Source organism: Carlito syrichta, unplaced genomic scaffold (assembly GCF_000164805.1).
Source record: "Carlito syrichta isolate Samal-C Ts95f unplaced genomic scaffold, Tarsius_syrichta-2.0.1 Scaffold213071, whole genome shotgun sequence".
Lineage (NCBI taxonomy): Eukaryota > Metazoa > Chordata > Mammalia > Primates > Tarsiidae > Carlito > Carlito syrichta.
In genome coordinates, this window is record NW_007157167.1 from 55,864 (window position 1) to 76,996 (window position 21,133).

Genomic DNA, 21,133 nt, shown 5'->3' on the forward strand with positions numbered 1-21,133 from the left:
TGTGTTGTATGTATATATATTTGATTTTATGGATTTTAACTTTAAAAAAGTTGCTTGATAAACAGCCTTAAAATAACACTAGTTGGTAGCAAAAAGAAAGCAAGATGTTTTGTATAGAGTGGCTATAGAAAGTAGATGGCAGTAGTAAGCAACTGACTACAAGCAGAACAGGAGTATGCTTTCTTTGATGGGCGTTTAATTTATTTTTAACACTCGAACCCATTTCCTATGGTTTCCTATTATTATATCTGGTCAGACTGATACATTTTATGTGCCTAGCCTTTATAGCCATTTGGTGTGCAGCCTCTGGAATAAAAGGTCTTACAAAGGAGAACCAGCCTGGTTTAGAAATATCTCCAAGATCTAATTGTGTTTCAGCTCTGTTCCAAAAATGTTTATAGTCTGTCTTTGCATAACAGTAAAAGTGAAAATAGCAAACATCCCCAAAATGCTGTGCCAAGGTATCATTACAATGACATTAACATACAGAAGGGCCGGCTTGGTGGCTCAGCCTGTAATCCCAGCACCTTGGGAGGCCAAGGCGAGTAGATTGTCTGAGCCTGCGGGTTTGAGACCAGCCGGAGCAACTTGGCGAGACCTCGTCTCTACAGTGAAGAAAACATTAGCCAGGCATGGTAGCGTATGCATGTAGTTCCGGCTACTTGGAAGGCTGAGGCGGAAGGATCACAGGAGCCCAGCAGGTCGATGCTGGGGTAGCGGTGAGTTTGCCATGGCACTCCAGTCTGGGTGACAGAGTGAGACTCCAACTCAAAAAATAAAATAAAATCTTTGGCCTGGTGTAGTAGCTCACGCTTTTGTAATCCCAGCACTTTGGGAGACAGAGGTGAGAGGATTGCCTGAGCCCATACGTTTGCGACCCTTCCGGGCAACTTGATGAGACCTCATCGCTACAATAAATCAAAAAATTAGCTGAGCATGGTGGCAAGTGCCTGGAGTTTCAGTTACTTGGAAAGCTAAGGCGAAAGGATCTCCTGAGCCCAGTAGGTTGAGGCTGCGGTGGCAGTCAGCATGCCACTGCAATCCAGCATGGGCAACGAGTGAGACTCCAACTCAAAAAAAAAACCCCAAAAAACAAAATTTAAGCTTCATTTTCAGCTAAGTTGATACAGGCTTAAGAAGTTCTGAATTGATTCAAGGAGTGGGCTGCCCAAGGCAGGCAGAGAGAAATGCCCTGCCTTTTCCCTTCCTCCCACCTCTGTGTCCCAGCTGACCCAGAACCCTAGAAAACTCAGCCCCTAAGAGTCAGCTCCCCTGATATACAGAGTAGACATGGGAAAGAGCTGAAAATGGATCTGATGCCAAATAATGCAAGACTGGCATAATGAGGGAGATGTGGCAGAGGGAAAACCGTGGCTGTAAGATAAAATGGAGGCAGGACTGAGACTGATCCCCAGTATTCAACCATAATTGACCATCTCACTCTGTGCATTACATGTTCTATTTGTTGTAAACGAGAGCTTTCCAGGGTGGGGTCATATCTCATTCATGTTCTCATCTCAAGCCTCAGCTCATGGGATACCAGCCTGCTGTGTCATAGACAGTGAATCAGTGTTGGTTGTAAAGACTGAATGAATGAGTGAATTTCAAGTAGTGAGAAAAACTAAGCCAGGGTCAGAACTTCAGGGCAACCTTGGATGTTCTTGCCCTTTGTGGTTAATGCCTTTAGGACAAACTGTACCATTCAGTAACTATGCCTTTAAGAACTTTCATCTTCCTGTTTTGCAACAGTTTCCATTAGACGCTTGGTAATTGTTGTTTCTCAGATTATGTGTTGGATTGATGAATATAATAACTGTTTTATTCTAGCATAATAAGGAAACCTAGTCATTATAAACTCTCAAAATCATGTTTACCTTTTACTTAAATGGAGCTTGTTTGTATTAATGATTGTAGCTTATATTGCAGCATAACTCTGCTAATAGTGGCATGATAATTTACAAAAAGATTAACAACATTTTAGGCCTTACTGAAAATATTTTGTTTTCTTGATAACGGTCTCTTCTGGTGTCTGGAGGAAAGTTGAGCAATTTCTTCTAATGAATAGCAGTGAAAATTAAAATAATTATGCTTTTCTGTTTTTCCCTTCAGAAAACCTAACTGAAAATAAAGACATAACTTGCTATTTTTAAAGTTTCATTAATCTAGCAAAATAAATTCTCCTTTACTGCTTTGGTGTAATTCCATTTCACTTGATCACATTTAGGCTGCAGATCAAATTAAGAAGCTGTATAATCTCTTCCTGAAAATTGATGCTACTCAGGTGGAAGTGAATCCCTTTGGTGAAACTCCAGAAGGACAAGGTAAAAAAAAAGAAAACAAATGAATATAGTATAATTATTTATGCAAACTATAAATTAAATTGCACAAAAGACTGTAGCAGCAGCTTTGCATTAATTTCTTTCAGTAACTTGATATCTGCCATGGTTTCAAATGCTCCCATGATGCAGTTGAACATTTCAGCACTTGGATTTGTTTGTAGCCAAATGCCAAGCCTCTGAGGAAGCTACTTCTTGTTTTGCTTAGAAACATCCATCCATCCCTTTTCCCCCACCACGTTTTTTCAGGACCGTTGCTGCTGCTGCCAAGATAAAGATTTGGGTGGGAATGGGAGCCACTGCACTTGGGTGTAATAAATGTACCTGCTTTTATGGAACTGGAATTTTTGAAGATTTCTGATTTGCTTAAATCTGTATATAATTTTACCTTGCATCCCATGCTAGACTCATGTCACTTTGGTAACCTAGTGCCTCCCCTTATTTGCTTAGCAGCTTCTGCTTCAGGCAAGAAGAGGTGGTATTCTTGTGGGGAAGAGTTCTCCTATCCATCAGGTACTTGTAGAGTATAAATAACTGTTTTATATGTTGGTTTCTGCCACCGTTACACTGTGTCTTGTCCACATTCAGTAAGTTCTTATTAATTTGATAGCAAAAACTTGTGAATGCGACATGGGTAAAATTGGGATTGCAGAGTAGGCTAGCAGGTGGAGAGTGTAGTAATACCAGATTGTAAGCTACATGAACCTTTTCTTTTTTAGTGCATTTCACCCCCAGTGTCATGCATACTATATAGCGTGTTGTGGGCAGTCAGTAAATAGGAATTTGCCATTGAATTGGTAATTGGGTTTATTCATCATGTGTAAACACACCAAGTTATGGAGCAAGTTGGACGATGCAATGTTATCTCCTTAGTGTACTTTAGAGATTCTGTAGCCAGATTTAGAATAGCTACAATATCATTTTCTTGGAACCCACAGAGGCCAAGGTACAAATTCTGCATTTGCCATGTTCTGGCTACAGATTTGGGCAGGTTACTCAGCCTCTCTAAGTCACAGCTTTGTTTCTTTTGTTTTTAAATCAAATAAAATGGTAAAAATGATACCTATCTCATAGAGTGACGTGAGAATAAGGTGAGATGGTAAATGTGTAAATGTGCAGTGTCAGACCCAAAATAGGCTAATTCCTAACATTCATAAAATGTAATTCCTTTTCTCAGGTGGTACAAGAAGAACCTAGGAAAGATATAGGTTTCAGATGAGAATAAGCAAAGAGTTTATGTTTAGCAAGCCGTTGAAATAATATATTTAATGAGCCTGGGAGCAGTGGCTCATGCCTATAATTCCTGCAGTTTGGAAGGCAGCAGTGAGAAGATTACTTGAGCCCAGCAATCTGAAACCAGCCCAGACAGCATAGGGAGACATTGTCTGTATAAAAAATTTTTTTAAATAGCTGAGTATGATGGCACGCGCACTGATAGTCCCAGCTATCAGGCAGCTGAGGTGAAAGGATCACCTAAGCCCAGGAGGCTGAGACTATGGTGAATCATGTGGCACTGCACTCCAGCCTGGGCAACAGAATGAGACCCTGACTCAAGAAAAAGAAAGAAAGAAAGAAAGAAAGAGAGAGAGAGAGAGAGGGGAGGGAAGGAGAGAGGGAAGGCGAGAGGGAGGACTGAAGAAAATGTTTCATGGTTTACACACATAATCACGAGATAAAATCTATGCTAGGTCATTTATAAGCACTTATAACTACCTTTATTTATTAAATATTTTTTAAAATTGCTGTGACTGTACAATCAGTATTTCATCAAGAGAGGAGGGAGAGAGGAAGAAACTTACATGCCAGGTACTATGACATACTTTTATATTGTTTTTTACTCTTTATTACAACCCTGTGAAGTTGGGAGTTGTTATCCCCCTTGTATAGAGAAATTTTTTTAAATTTTATTTTATTGAACAGCACTTAATTCCTTAAAATAGGATGAATGCTCCTATAAATAATTGCAAAAAGTCAGTGTGACTCTCGCATGCACAGCTAGTTATGGGTGCTGGGATTCAAACCCTGTTTCTCTGAGTCCGGTATGCATGTTGATTCTGATATGCTAGACTCACTTACAGCAGCCTGCCTTTTCTACTTTTTCCCCTTTAAACTACTCATTTGTTTTCATCTCAGCGTGGCCTAGAAGTAGTCTCCAGTTTGAGAATACCAGTCAAAATTCATGCTGTATTGACTGGCTGATAATTAAATAACTGAGTTTTATATTTTAAAACAGAAAAAAATTTTAAAGGTCATATGCTGCCTTTTAAACTAGTATACATAAGCAGCCTGGTTACTTCATATTTAAAAAAAAAAAAAGGAAATTCAGCCATGGTGTGGGATAAAAATCAGACTGTAATACTAGTTTTATTCAAACCTTTGGAAAGTAGTCAGTTGCAATCTGTGGTCGGGCTGCAGGGAACAGAGGTATAGGAACCTTTTCTTAGAAGTTGCTTACAAAATCTCATGAAGTCTGAAGTTTGCTTTTTAATTATAAATATAAAGGAAAATTCTTGAGTTTTGCTGAAGGAATAATCATAAAACCTTTATATACAGTTCATTAAAACATAAGTCTTATGTGATATTTTTAAGAGCAAAAAAATTATCTTTATTAATTTGTTCATTGTACCATAAAAGTTCAGCTATTGAATAATAATCACAATTAAATGAGTGTGTGTTGGTTTATAACTCTAATGAACAGTAGTCAAATTAAACCCAATTAGGAAATGGTGATTAATGACCAAATGTACAAATTGATCTTTATTGTTATCACAATCCCCTAAAGCAGTCCTTTATTTAGGAGCTGTAAAAGCAGTCATTTATATCTTAGAAGCATTGATAATCTTAATATTTATAATCTGAATATTTAAGTTATTTCTGTTTAGATCAATAATAACAGAACCATTCCACATTAAAACTTTAACACTGAACATTTAGTAATTTTTATTTAAATTTTATTTTAAGGAGTAATTTTATTTACATTTAGTTTAAGGAGCTCAGCATCACATCAGACATTTTTCCCTATTTATTATACCACCTCTTTGTAGGAGAGTTTCTTTGACCTTCCGTTACTCATTGAGGAATGTTTTTAAAACATTCAGATTATTGGTCATTTATTTGCATAACAGATGATGTCTGGTTGGTCGAATGAAGATCAAGAGTCTTGATAACATCTATACTGCTAAGTCACCCATGGGGTTTTAGACATGGAGAATGAACTGCAGTCCAAGAATCATTTTGTCCAATGAGGTTAATAATCCAATTAAAAATATATAATTTGATACTTCTAACTATAACAGAGTTTAGTGTTAGCTAGGATTATAATGGTTGCTAGTGACAAACATCCCCATCGGCTTAGTTATTGTTAAAAAGACCCTAGGGGAAGTTATTTTCCTTGTATAACAAGGAATTCTAAGGTATGAACTGGCTTAAGGCCAGAAGAGAATCAGGAATTCTCTGGTTCTCTCGCTCTGCTTGCCTCTGAATTGGCTTCTTCCTCACAGACTTTCTGCAGCTGGCAGCAAAGATGGCTCCCAGTGCTTATCACTCTCCTCCAGCAACCACAGAAATCCCTTTAGACCATTCTGATTGGCCCTTCCTAAGTCACAAGTTTGTGCCTCTGCCAATCACTGAGCAGGAATAACATGAAATAGGAGAGATACAGTTTTCTATTGGAAGAAGGTTTGCTGTGTCCAAAACACGCCTACCAGAATGGCCCAACTTTATGGAAACAAAAGTGAACTGTTACTTAAATAGTCAAAGATAAGTTGACTGTATTTTTTTTATTGCCCAACTGTGTTGCCAGTTTATTCGTCAATCATGTGGCCATGTAAGAAGCAACGTCTTATTATTTATCTACTCACCTATTCATTCACCCATTCATTTTGCTAGCAACTGTGAAATTTTATGTCATATTTCGTCCCATCTTCAGCCAGCTTTGTCTTCACATAGACTTCTTTCTAAAGTATCTTTAAAGCAAGTGGTACAGTGGGGAGGGTGGGCATTTTGTCCCCAAGGGACATTTGGCCATGTCTGGGGATATTTTTTTGCCATCACAACTTGAAGGCAGTTCTACTGGCACATGGTGGGGATAGGATAGGGATGCTAAACAAACTGTAATGCACAGGAGAGTCCCTGACAAGAGAGAATGATTTCACATAGTATGTCTACAGTCTAGAGATTAATTACTGCTTTAAGGCATCTTTATCAGTTGGAGCCCAAATCCAGTCATTGAGCTAACAGAGTGAGATCCAATTTGAAGCAGTGACTATCTGGCTAAGATTCCTTGAGATTTAAGGCTGGATGATCCAGAGTTAGCTAGAATACCGAATTCCTTTCTTTCTTCAGTTTGATTTCCCTAAATAACTACCCTGTTGCTTCTTGTTACCAAGTACCCATGTTGTTGGTGGGTGTTTCTCTGTTTCTGTCTTTATACACAAGACTCTATTTTCAAGAGCATTTTCAGTTTTTTTTACCTCCCCCACCCTCTGCTCGCTCCATATCTATTTTCTCTTTTCACAGCAACTAAAAAAAGTTCAAAAAAGTATACAACTCTCAGAACATCAATATTTAATGGAAAGTGGGACTAATTTGAAAGTATCAGCATTTTAGGGCCATTTTTGGCAAGATGTATTTCAATAGCACATTATGGTTATTTATCACAAATCAAACACAGTACATTGCTTAAAGACAGATTATTTTTCAAACTAATTATGACAGTCTTATTTCCTGCTGTTTTTATGTTTCTTTTATGTGTAAGTCTCCCCTCTGAAATGTATTTTTCTTTTGTTTAATTCTGTGGCACATTCTTCTGGTAAAACTCTAGGGTCAGAGGCCTCTAACTGCCAGTCTTGTTCTCTGTTAAGATTGTTGAATTAGCAGCTCACAGAACCTCACACCACCAAACAAAACAACAAAACACCCTATGCATATAAGTGCCACAGCTTTCTTTGATATTTGTTCAGAAGGAAAATTCATTTGTATAATCTATCAAGCATGTAACAATGTGCTTTTGATGGTGAAAATTGTTTTATAAATACTAATAGGTAGGGTTTTTTTCACCTACTTTATGCATAGAATGGCCTTTGTTCATGATGCGTTTTCTATAGAACTGAGGTTTCATTAAAATGACATTGAAAATCTTAATGTCTGGACCAAGCTCAGTGCCTCCAAAAATACATTTTATCATAGTTGTTTGTTGTTTTATTAAATAAGAAAGCTAAGGTTTGAGCAAACAAGTTTATTTTTATTGCCCTGCTATTGACAAAGACATCAATTCATTTTTAACCCATCAGATCTGGAAGTACATGTAGAAGGGACAATAAGTGTATAAGAGTCAGGCAGTGTTCAGGGATTCATCTACTCCTTTTGTGTAGCTGCAGGTTTTTGTTTGTTTTTTTCTTTTTTAATGTTAGTATAATGTACTTTTTCTAGGTGTTTCCTTTACTATAAAAAATATACCTGTGGTTCTTATACCTATCAGTTGGTTAAAACAGGATGCAAATGTGTTGAGATTTGTGACATAGTGGGGATTGGCAAAACCTTTGCTGTGAAAGGCCAGTTAGTAAATATTTGGGGGTTTGCAGGCCATTCAGTCTCTATGTAGCTATTTACCTTTGCTGTTGTCTTGGAATGGCAGCCATGAGCAATATGTAAACATGATGGGGTGACTGTCTTCCAATCTATATTGACAAAACCAGATGGTGGGCTGCTTTGAGGGCCATAGTTTGCCATTCTCAGCTTAGATTATCATTTGGGGCTGTTTTGTACCAATCTTTAGCCACCTTGGCCTTATGCGAAGGCATGATGTGACTTGAAGGTCACCAAAGGCCTCTGTTTCACCCTCATTCTTTAGCCAAAAATCTTCATTTCTATCAGTTATGATGCTCCAAATGCTCCAACCATTAAAATCCTTCCTTTGGGAAAATTCTTATGTATTCAGAAAACAACATTTTATTGACAACCCCAGTTAACCTGTGGATACTTCAATAGACATTTGCTCTTAAATAGACATCTGGGATTATAAAGCAGTGGGTCAAAGTAAGTACAGGTAACTTTCAGCAGTAGGAAAAGAGGAGAGTTCTATATTCTGGGCTGCCATAATGGGAAACCCTAAGCGTTAAAAAGCACATGCATGTAGGAAGATAGCGGGGAATCTACAAACAGTGAGGGGCTGCTGTCTGGGAGGTTGAGTGTTTTCCCTGCAGACTCCCCTCCCACCAACACCATACAATAGAACATTCTCTGATCCCCATTGTGTAGAGAAGGCCACTGGGCTTAAGAGTGTGCCCAGGGCTAACTGGCTAGCAAGTGCCACAGTTGTAATTTGTTCCCAGATATTGTTGATGCCAGAGTCTACAGTAATTGGTCAAGTTCCAGGAAAAGTATTTAGATGATACAGTATTGTAGATAGTAAGGCAGGAAAGCACTTTCTTTGTTTGGAACTATGTATAACAGAAGAAAAATATAACAGTTTTCTCCTACTACACTCCTACTATGGAAGCTTCATCATGTAGTAGTGATCCATTATCCACTCTGAAAAATGAGGAGTGGAGCTAAAAATTCTAAGCATAATTTGGTCTTTCTGGCGACCAGCCCCATCCAGGAACCCACCAAGAGTTGTCGTATTAGAGCAAAAAATGCTTTCTGTGTCCCAGGAAATTCCAAAGAATTAGGAGCTCTGTATCATGAATCAGGGTCAAAGGCCAAATATTAGAACAAAAAACTATTTTAGCACCCCTATTGCTCAGGTAATTACCAGGGTTTTAGGAGCACTATGCCAGGAACTGGCATTTCTTGCTATAAATCACAATATAACAGACTACTTTTTTCGGGGGAGGGGGGATTGTAGTCTCACTCTCAACTCCAGTTGCAGACTGGAGTGGCATGCTCTTGGCCATCCCAGCGTCAACTTGCTGGGCTCCAACTATCCTTCTGCCTCAGCCTTCCCAGTAGCTGGAACTATAGGCATGCACTATCACGCCCAGCTAATTTTTTTGTTTTATAGTAGAGATGAAGTCTCGCCAATTTGCCCAGGTTGTTCTTGAACCCATGGGCTCAGGCAGTCCCCTCACCTCAGCCTCCCAAAGTGCTGGGATTACAGACTTGAGTGACTGCACCTGGCCTACTTTTAAAATACTTAGCAACTATATATGTCTTACAGAGAGTATCCCTACCTCCTTAATGTCCTCCATCCCTATCTCACCAAAAAAGTACTTGAGCCTTAGGAGCAGCAATATGATTTAGGATCCCCTTTCTTAATTCCTAAGTCCTCTTACTTCATATTTAGGTAGAGTTTTAAACTTCCCAAAGTTCTTGGACATCCATATATTAGTCCAATTAAATTATATAGTTTTGACTGTAGAGAGGGAAGAGGTGGCAAGGGGCCATCGTAGATACATACCCCTTTCATCTCACAGTCACCATCTTGAATCTCTGGGTTAACTGTAAAGTTCTGCCATGGTGGTCCCCTTGAGAGAACATCACACCACAGGAAAGCATCCTTTGAAAATCTGGCTTTGCAAGCATTTAGTGGGGACTGCCTTCTGAACTTTGCATACATATCCATTAATTATGCTCTCACTGAAGCAGCCTGTAATTGTAGTCTGTGTAAGGAGCAAAGGTCATCTGGGAGCTGTTTTGATTTACTGGTTTATTGATCTCGACCAAGAATTCTTTTATTTGAAACTCTTCACTTAGGAAGTCAATTTGATAGCCTTTGCCTATTCATTTTGAAGGTGTCAGTTACAAGTAGACTAGCCAATGAGTAATGGAGGAGCTGAAATTACTAATAAATTAATTAGAATGTATTTATAAACCCAGTGGAAAGCCAAGAATGAAGTTGCTTTTCTATTGATTATTATACCGGTCATTAACTGCTGAGAAAATGCCACTGTAGCAAGCAGAGAACATTGGCCAATTCCTTTGGTAATTGTAGGATTCCATCATTAAGATTTCAATATTCTGGAAAGTAATTACTCATTCACTCTGTGTTCACAATGTGTGGGCAAAGTGGTTAGGCATTTTGTGGCAAAACTAAGGATTCAAACAGACATTAACTTTCATGTAAGATTCTGTCTTGTCACTTATTGCTGCTTTAATTTGTGGTCTGGATTTATATTTATGACAAGTGTTCGTAGATGTTAATGTGGCAGTTCTACACAGATTTGTATCTAATTGCTTTAATATTGTGGTAGAGAGCCCCTTGGCAAAGGCCTTCTACCTAGGGTCTATTACCCAGGATGCCATATGCAGCATTTTTTTCTTTCCATGGGAAGCAGGTGGAATTAGTAGACTATGGCCATTGCTTTCCCTTGAGTGAGAAATGTCAGGGTGCTTGTTTCCCTTTCAAGAGTCAGGTGCCTGTTGGCAATGCCAAAGGAGAATGGGCAGTATCTATAGGTTCTTGGTTAAAGAATTCTGTCCATCAGTATCCTAAGTTAAGTAAAAGAATGTTATGATGGCATAGCATCACAGAGGGCTGATTTATACTCTAAGGGAGATACTAAAAGGGGTCAGAACCCAGATACCAATAATGCACCATTCTTGCTGCAGTCTATCTGTATGTGTAGAGGATCTGTAAATCCACAAAAGTGCTCTGTGTTCTATCCCTATCATTAAATGAGTTTTGCTGTGTCCGGGGCTCTTGGCCAATATGAGATTGAGATTTCTACCAGCATCAAAGGTTGGAGTCAATAGTGCTGATAATGACTGGCATCCTGACATTGTAACTGACAGTCTGGATATCTTAGTGTTTTATAACTCAAATCAGAAGACTCATAAGATTGTCCAGGACAAATTAAGGCATGGTCCTAGTTCTAGGAGACACCTAAGCAAGAATGTCAATAGAGAGGAGCTAGGTTATTTTAATCAAGGTTACAGAGTTAGTAATATATATTGGAAACTGCTAAAAGAGTACTTTTTAACTGCTCTCACACATATACACAAACAAAAAACAAAAATGATGTGAGATCAACATGTTAATTTGCTTCACTATGGTAATCATGTCATGATATATATATATATAAAATCATGCTGTTGACTTGCAGTTGTTCCTTGGTATATGTGGTGGATTGGTTCCAGGACCCTTGCATATACCAAAATTTACACATACTCATTTCCTGGATGGAACCATGTATGCAGAAAGTCAGCCCTCGGTATACATGGATTTCACATTCAGAGAATAAAAATCATTATATAAGTGGAGTCCACAATGTAAACTTGTGTCATTCAAGAGTCAACTGTATGTGATTTTTATGTTTTAAAAAAATTTTAAAGTTAAAAAAAGGTTACAGAGTTATTTAAGGATCAAATAAAAATTGAGTGATTCTGGTCCAGCATTCTTTTCACTAAATCTTTTGGAAATACTAGACAGTATATTGAGTCAATAAAAATTTCATTTTGCAATGTCAGAAGAAGGACAAAGAAAGATAAAAGGATTAGTATATTGTCTAGTCTCTCTTTGCATAGAAGGGAAGAGTGATAATTAGCGGTTAAATACTAAAAACAAGAAATATAATAAAAATATGAATCAAAGCTGTGTGTAGTTATGCCAGTCTGTAGCGTTTAATGGGTGATGGCAATTTTTGTTGTTGTTTTCTTGAACAGAGATCAACACATGCAAATTACTATGCTCTTTACTAGAACGCAAGCCCCTTAAGAACAGGGACCAAGTCATGCTTATGTTTGTAGCTCTGAGGTTTAAAGGTCAAGAAAGCCACAGCATCCTTTCCTGCCTGTAGCATGAGGAAAATTGTCAGCATGTTGTTCTTCTTTCTCCTAGGCCCACCAGCCTGGAGAACTTAATTATAGATCCTCAAGAGATATTCAGATATGTTCCTTTTTTCTTTATTTAGTTGTCTGTTTTGATGCCAAGATAAACTTTGATGACAACGCAGAATTCCGACAAAAGGACATATTTGCTATGGATGACAGATCAGAGAATGAGCCCATTGAAAATGAAGCTGCCAGATATGATCTAAAATACATAGGACTGGATGGAAACATTGCCTGCTTTGGTAAGAAGCAGTTCCGTCAAAAGAATGCTTTGCAGATTTTTACAGAATTTAGGAACTCTTGACTTCTGAAATGTTATTTACCAGTAGCAAGTAAACATGAGTTTTTGGTGGGATTTTTTCTTTTATAGCCAAAAAAACCTTAGGAAACAATCCAGAGTTCTCAAAGTTCATTTTGTTCAGTGGTCACTGGTTGAAAGCAGAGTTTCTAAGCTCTTGCACTGTTGAGATTTGGGGTAGAATAAATATTTGCTGTAGGGGTTGTCTTGTGTATTATAATTAATTTAGCAGTATTTTGGCCTCTAAATGAAAATAAACAGGCATAAATAAATTAAAATAAAAGCTTCCAGACATTTCCAAATGTCTGTGGTAGGTAAAATTGCCCTGAGACAATTGATTTTAAACATCTCAGTTAAACTTTGCTTAGTAATAAATCAGAACCTTTGCTACTCAAGTCAGTGTTAACGTGCTAAGAACTATTCTGAAATTTGGTTTTAAAACAATTTCTTTTTCAGAGGGAGTAAAAGAAGACGTATACTTTAATCATTATACTAAAGTTCTGCTTCTGTGATAAACAAATGACAAAATAACCCATTATGCCAGTTTATTAATAAAACAATTGATTTCATCATACTTATCTAAATTTGTGAAAATGGCTTATTCGACTGAGATAAGAATGAGTCTATAGAGGCAATACAGTTTCTGTTATTGTTCACAGCTTATAGTGCAGAGATTTATATGCTTTTGGCTTAATTGCACTAGACTATGTTTCTGGTTCTATCAATTCATTGCACTGGAAACTGAGGTTTTAATCTTAATGGAATTAAAATAAAAAAGATTTGTAGCTCATTAAACCAACAGTATCATTATATTCAGAGCTGAAGAGACCTTATCTGTTCAATACAATAGAAAATGATACCCAATTACAAGTGATATCAAAAGCTCCCTCTTTGTATTGGGACAATAACTGTAATATAACAGATCACTCAAATGGTTGTGATCCTGATAAGCTAATACCCTCTCAATATTTGTAGGCATTTAGAAAGGGGAAAGACATAATGGTGTGTTTAGAACAAATTAAATACAGATTCTTTGCAGCATCTGTAGGAATGTGTATTGTTTGACCAAGTGGCAACCTTAAAAGCTACAACTTATCACACTTCAAATTGTTTTAAGACTATATCAACCATTTTTCCTTTAATTGCCCCAAACTTAATTCAGTTAGTCACAGTTTATAGAATTTTCTGAGGAATTCAAGGGTCAGAAAAGTGAAGGGTACTTTAGCATGAAAGATTTGTTTGGGAGATTTTTTTTCCTACTAACCTGAGAAAAGTAATTAACTTCATTAATTGATAAAACTAATTTCATTAATTATATCTAAAAAGCAAAGAAGTGCAATTGATCAATAAAACTTAATTCTAGAAAACAAAAATTTTGATGTCAAAACTCTTTGCTTGGTTTCTTAAGAAAGACTCTTAAGATGTTGGCACATTTTGGTTCTAGTTTTAATGATTGCATTGCTAGTGGACATTGTTTATTTTAATTTGAAAGCGGAAAAGGGAATAGGAATATTGTTTTTGGTGCTGTCATTTATTCATTTGTTTTCTTAGTTTATTCAGATAGTATTATATTATATGAACATTCAAGACTATACTAAGCTGTATGAAATCCTATCGAAGTTGAGACCCCTGTGGTTCAATCTCAAAGAGATGCCACATTCAAAAGAGTATATTCTCAGCAAGCAAAATGTTAAGAGATTTTCATTCTTTACTCCAGTCTCTTAAAGGATAGTAAAAAGAATGTAATTCATAGACGTTAGCAACTTCTCATAGCCTGTTCTCTCCTTTCTAATTCTCTTAAACTTAAGTTTTCTGGATCCTAAACGTCCCTACTTTACTACCAGCCCAACTTAGTTACCCACTTAAACTCTTCTTTCTGTGTCCCAGATTGATTTAACTTCTCAAGAAATCCTTCTCCTAATCCCCAATTATTTTTTGTGCATTCTTTGTATGCACATTTTCTGATTCTTTGTCCTAAAAGTCTGTGATTTGTCCTAATCCTGTTGAATGGAATTCCAAACAGGTAGGAAATTGGTCTGACAGTGACAGGGTTCTTTGACAGCATGGGGGAGAGAAAAAGTTTGCGGACCCTTCTTGTTGCTAAATGTATTCTGTCTTGTATGCCATTTGCATTTCACAGTCAATGGTGCTGGACTGGCCATGGCCACCTGTGACATCATTTTTCTTAACGGTGGGAAACCAGCCAACTTCTTGGATCTTGGTGGTGGTGTGAAGGAATCTCAAGTATATCAAGCATTCAAATTGCTCACAGCTGATCCTAAGGTAACCTTTCTCTTTGTTAGGGGGATTGCATAATATTTCTCATCCTCAAGAACTGAATAGTTCCCACTACTGAGAATTAATATGTCAACATATGTACTCTGCAGTCCTAGATGCAAATGCTGCCATGTATTGCATTGAAATATATGATGATTTAACTCTCATTTTGGGTCGAAGACTTATAAACAGCCCCAGGCTTTTATTTTGGAGGCTCTATATACAATGTCCTGGGAGGTGGAAAGAAATAATAAAGATACAGTGGTGCCAAACAGTGAAATGTTGGTTGGTATGAAACATTATTTGGTTAATTTACACTGTAGCGGTTAGTCCTAAGCTTACATGCCTTAGAAGGGACTCAGCCCAGATTCCTTTCATAAAGATGCTGAGAGTATTATTGTAATCTTGGAAAATTATAGGATTCCAAGATCATACATATATCACTGGGAAATAATGGCCCTACCTCCTGGGTGCTTTTAAATTTTCATCTCTGACCATTACAGTTTGTAACATAGGCACTAAGTAGCAAATAACTGTACATGATGACATAGTTTCTATTGTGTTTTGTGCAACTTTTCTTTTTAACTTAAGTGTAGCTATCTAGAATGCTGCTGCCACACCCATGGTAGGTGCATCCTTGGCATTCAATAAATATTTCATCAGTTCATTTAATAACCAATTTAAATACCAGTGTACTTTGTTTCAACTATAGGTACTCAATTGTCTATGGTAATATGATTTTAGGTGAATCCTTATTACATAGAAAGACCAGAAATTTTTTGAATGTTTGATGTACATGGTTTTCATTTAGTTCTCTCAGCCAGACACAATCATTTGATGTCAAACTTTGAGAATTATTATCTCGGTATTGTTAGGTTATCTAATTTGTTGATTACTAAATTATCTGAAGACATAGGAAATCTGAACTGTCACTAAGAAAATCATACGATAGTTTTTTTATTTTTAAAAGAAATATGGTCTGAACTTAATATGGAAGCTTTCTACTAAGTATATTAGCAATAAATATTGGCAATAGCCTATTTTGTTTCACATCCATAAAATTTTATCCTTTATTAGTAGCATGCTTTTCTGTTTTCCTTATGACTTAGATAGTTGGTGACTTTATATTTTTGCTAACTCTTTTCTTCTGATTCACAAAACATATGGCAGGGTATTGTCAGCATTTATCTTCATTTCTCCAGTGTTATTCAGGAATAGCAAAGTTATTGTAGTTCAAAGGTATCCAGTCATCAGGAAAGTCTTGCAAAATGAAAGATTTTTCTGTTTACAGAGTACTTTGTTTTCACTGGTTAGGTAGAAACATTATCGGTAGCTCTGTAATTATTTATTAATTCATTTATTCCTTCTTCCTACTCCTTTCTAAGGGAAGAATCATTTTCCTCCCAGAGATTCCCAAACCAATTGAAATCTATAAATACTGAGACATAACACACAGCTCTTTAAGCTGCTTGAACCACAAAGTACCCAGAGGACAGACGACTGTAATAAAATACTGAACTTTTAGTGTCTATTGAAATTCAGTGCTAAGAATAATAGAGAGCCACCAAGGGATTAAATCTACCAGGACAATCATTGGGTTTTCTTTGAAATATCTTTGCTTGGTGGCTGATCTTGAATTTTAATTTTGTAAAAGTACAGGATAGGGAGGGAGGGAGCAAAACTCACTGCAGAGCCATTTTTTAAAAACATTCTCTTAAAAATTTTGACTTTACCCTATGGAATATTTTCAAATGCTTGGATTATTTAAACTTTTTTGAGATTAGATGTCATCTTGGGTAGATAAAGGTATGTGGGAGTTATTTTATTTTTCTCATTCTATATCAGGAAAATGAATGCACAGCTCATCTCACAGTACATTTTCCAAATCTTGAAATTTCAAAACTGGTTTAAAAGCATAAGAGATGTAATGGGTATTTTCAATCCTGGCATCATTTCATAAAATTCAGAAAACAGAGTCTAAAAAATAGTATAGAAGAGTTGATTTGATTTTGCAAGGAAACTGGTTGTAGTTCTGGCAGTAATTATTTCTAGTAGAACCCTGTCCACTTGCCCAGACATAGAGATTCCCAAGAGCCCAAAGTAAATTATTTCAAAGGTATCACTTTTCTTGTTAGACATAAGGATTAGTTAGTTCAATATACACTGAAACTCAAAATTATAAAAGACCAGTTATTGTTAACATTAAATCAAATGAACCAATAGCAACAACTGCTTGCTTTTCAATATATAAGATAATTCTGTTGGTACAAACACAGCATCATTCAATAAAAATATTAGTTTAACATATATTTCCACTCATAATGTCAGCCATAGAGCTGAGACTTATATTTATTTTGCTTGACTATAGCCCAAATCCTATTTTTTTGTGGACCTAACACAAGTATCTCTATAACAATTGTGTTTCTTATTTGTTTGTAATATATGTGAAATAAAATTCCTCTACTAAATAAAATTCCTCTACTAAACTATCTAAAGCAAGAGTCTTTTCAATAAGTCACTTACTAAACTTCATATGAAGTATATCATTAAATATTTTATAATTCTCTTACTTTCCAGCTTAGCTCAAGATGAGAGAAATGTAATAGTTTGTTTTGCTGGTGGTCTTCATCATTTTGATTTAAATAATTCTAAACACTAGTATTCTTTAATCATAGGGAGTAAAAATGTTATAAAATAGGAAATAGAGGTAGATTTTGTGGTTGTCTGTTAAAAATTTGAACACTCTTAATAGAAGAATGCTATATAGAATGTTATCACTGGGTTTTGTTTTCCTAAATTATGCTGTGGCTTCTGTTTTTAAGTTTGAACTTAGAATTCCAAAGGTATAGGAATTGTAACATCTGGAATATGTAAAACATCTTATGTACACGAATACAAGGGAAGGACATTTGGTATGAATCTCCACAAAACAGCCCTAACTCAGTAGGCTGAAGTTAAGCAAATCTGTTGCTTTTGGGAGGCCTGATTTTGAAAAGCAATGGTCAGTGATTGGCATTAGTGAAGCCACTTCACTTGATTTGCCTGTGCTTCCTGTATTAGATCCAACTTTGACTCATAATTTTGAAGCTCTTAAAATATCCACGAAGAAATGTGTTACCTAAGCACCAAGGACTAGTTTAAGAATGGCAGCAATTCTTAGTGGGGCTCTGTTGCCAGACTGCCTGGGTTCCAATCCTATCTTTACCACTTATTGGTCTTGGGACCTTGGGCATGTCATTTAACTTCTATGTTTCCTTTTATAAAGTGGTGATAATAACTCCTTGCTTCAGAGGGTGGTTTTATTACATGAATGAAGACACACATATTTCTTCACATATTTCTCATTTAGAAGGACAGTCATTTCATATGACAGTATCATTTAAAAAATTTAGCAAACTTTTATTAAAGTATAGCCTATATATAGAACATAATACAAATTCTAGGCATACAGCGTGGTAAATCATTACTAAGTGAACATACCCATGCAACCTACAACCAAATCAAGAAGTAGAACATGATCAGGATCCTAGAAGCTCCCATGCACCCTCTTCCCAATCCTTCTCCTATCTTGCTTTCACCCCAAAGGTAATTTCTAATATTACAGATTTGTTTCGCCTGTTTTAAAACTTAATGTAATTGGAATCACACACTGTACACTCTTTTGTGTTTGCCATATTTCACTTCACTTGTGGTTCTGTTTAGTCTTTTCAGTTTCTGTCATTCAGGTAAGTGTGTGACAGTGTCTCATTGTGGGCTTTCTCTCATTACTAATTAGGTTGAGCACTTTTTCACATATTTATTACCCATTTGGATATACTCTTTAAACTTACATTGCCTCATCTGAAAAGTAGACAAAAAAATAATCCCTCAAGTTCTTGTTTTAAGTATCAACTTGCACTTCTTTTTTATTTTTATTTTTTTGAGTTGGAGTCTCACTCTGTCGCCCAGATTGGAGTGCAGTGGCACGCTCCCGGCAACCGCAGCCTCGCCCTGCTGGACTCCAGCGATCCTTCCACCTCAGCCTTCCAAGTAGCTGGAACTACAGGCGTGTGCTACCACGCCCGGCTAATTTTTGATTTATTGTAGAGAGGAGGTCTCTCCAAGTTGCCCAGGCGGGTATTGAACCGGCGGGCTCAGGCAGTCCACTCACCTCAGCCTCCTAAAGTGCAGGATTACAGGCTGAGCCACCGAGCCCAGCTAACTTGCACTTCTTTTTAAGACACAGTGAAACATTTAGTTTGTGGTGTTTTTTGAGTGTTTCATTCCATTATCATTTCCAAAACTTAGATTTGGGTTAAATGCACATCTACAGAACTGGAAGGTGTCTGAAGTAGGTTCAGTGATAATCAATGCTTGCACATGTGTTGTTTTGAAGTTGATGGAAGGTGTAAGTGATTCAGTAGCTTGCAATGATTGTCTGTTCAGACATCCAAGCAAACAATTTAATAAAGGGAGGATTAAACTCAGGTTTGAAAGAACAAGATATCATTTAGTGTAAATTTGAGAAGAGGGCAGCTCTTTTAGCTCTGTGGTTTAGGCTTCAGAATCTTTAAAATTTGAAGCCAGAGAAGTAAAAGCACATGCTTTATTTTCATTATGAGATGTATGGATAATGCCTTAAATTTTAATAAATGTGTTTTGGGATCAATATATGCTGTTTCATGTATTGAAATTTTTATACACTTTAGAGTGTATTTAAATACAAGGCAGAATATCCTCTTTTTCTTTTATATATGAACTTATGTCAGAGACATGGAGCTATTAAAACTTAAACTGAGACATCATAAAATTTAAGAGTTTATTTGAATAACCGGAAGTGGTTCCATGACTGCTGAGGAAACATAAGGGGAAGACTTTTTAAAGGGCAAACATGAAAGTAAAGCAAAATAAATATTTGATTGGTTACAGTTATACTTTTGCCTTATTTGGTCTATTCTGCTGAAAAGTTCCATTTATATAACTTATATAAGTTAATTGACCACTTCTGATTGGTTAGCCTTAAGTTTTATTTGTCTTTAACATAGGCATTTACTAGAAAAAGCTCAAATTAAGTTTTATTTATGTCTGCTTATCAAGCAAGGTTAAGTTCACTTATGAGGCCTAACTGGCTTTGTCTGCTTAGGGATTCTTCGGGCCTAGTCTCCATTTTAATTTACTGTAACAAAGCAAAATCCATTTTGTTACTTACCACATATATTTGCTGAAATTTCTTATCTACAAGTGAATATTTACTTTCTAAGGTAATGGAACTCTTGTAGGAATTTATTTTCAAATATAGTGCCCAGCACTTTATACAACATGAGCATTATTTTTGAAATGACTATCTCGCATTTCTATTCTTGCAGGCTGCTTGAAAATATATTTTTCTTTCATATAGAATTGAAAAGATTAAAAGTTCAGGTGGCTATTCTTTCTGATGGTAGTCTACCTGATAGTCTAGTCTAAGAAAAATAAAAATGATTTTGTTTTTATGAATTTTTAGCCTGTCATTTAGCCTCCATTTCCACTTTGAATAGCCCCTTATTTAAGTTAACTACTCTCTATAAGCTAGAGAATGGAACACCATCCATCGGGGCCTCTTTTCTCTTCCTTCCCTTGCAGTAGTTTTCCCACTATTGTGAGTTTGTAAATGTTGATTTTGCATTTCTTTCCTTGATGTCCAGTTGATTAAAATTTTCAAGAGTGTCTGGCCCTTCATGCCCACTTCACACTCATTCCACGTTGCCTTCAAATACTTCTCAGTAATAGTAGTGCTGGCGACTGCATTTGGTTCCATGCCTTACACACAATCGGTGTGTCTGATAGCTACCATATTTTTAAAGCATTCCTAATGGAATACTCAAAATCTGTTTCCATGCTCCTTCCTGACATATTCTCAGAAACAAATAAAAAAAATAAAGTTTCTACTCTTTCATCTGTTCTCATAATTCAGATTTCAATACACATTTTTTTTTATGGTAAATGTTTTAAAGAATTTAGTAGACTTTGGGATATCTTAGTAAATGTTGTCATCAATTCCAGCATGCTCAGTAATGTTATGAATCCTGTATGCAGACGCCTTTGTAGACTGTTAATGAGAAATAGACCATGAATCAAATCATAATGTCATATAAATTGAAAATAATATATAATTATTAGAGGAATTAGAGTATTTTTTTCCTTAATGTTACTGCATTGAGAAAAGGGTTAGAATTCAACAATGAGAAAATAGCACATTTTCTAGTAAGACGATCAATAATGGCCAGGAATAATATCAGGAATCTTTGAATCTTAAGGATAGTTGTATGATGACAGGGCATCTGAAAGTTTTACTATTATTCTTTTTGAAGTGTTATTTTCTTTTTTTTTAATAATTAATCAGTATTTTTTATTATGGTTTTGTGGGGTACAGTTAAGGGTTAGGTGTACAATTACGTTTCATTCAGGCACCCTGTTGATAAGAGGTGTTTTG

The 21,133-nt window shown here is 36.3% G+C and overlaps 1 protein-coding gene across 1 annotated transcript in view; it reads left to right on the forward strand.

The window, feature by feature from the left end:
* Positions 1-14,721, forward strand: part of LOC103253234 (succinate--CoA ligase [GDP-forming] subunit beta, mitochondrial) — a gene marked incomplete at its 5' end in the record, with an annotated part of 31,387 nt that extends 16,666 nt beyond the window's left edge. The window contains 3 exons of the mRNA XM_008051639.2: positions 2,225-2,321; positions 12,188-12,349; positions 14,546-14,721. Coding sequence (XP_008049830.2) covers positions 2,225-2,321; positions 12,188-12,349; positions 14,546-14,721 — 435 coding nt within the window. The remainder of the gene's footprint in view (positions 1-2,224; positions 2,322-12,187; positions 12,350-14,545) is intronic.
* Between the last annotated feature and the right edge of the window lie 6,412 nt (positions 14,722-21,133).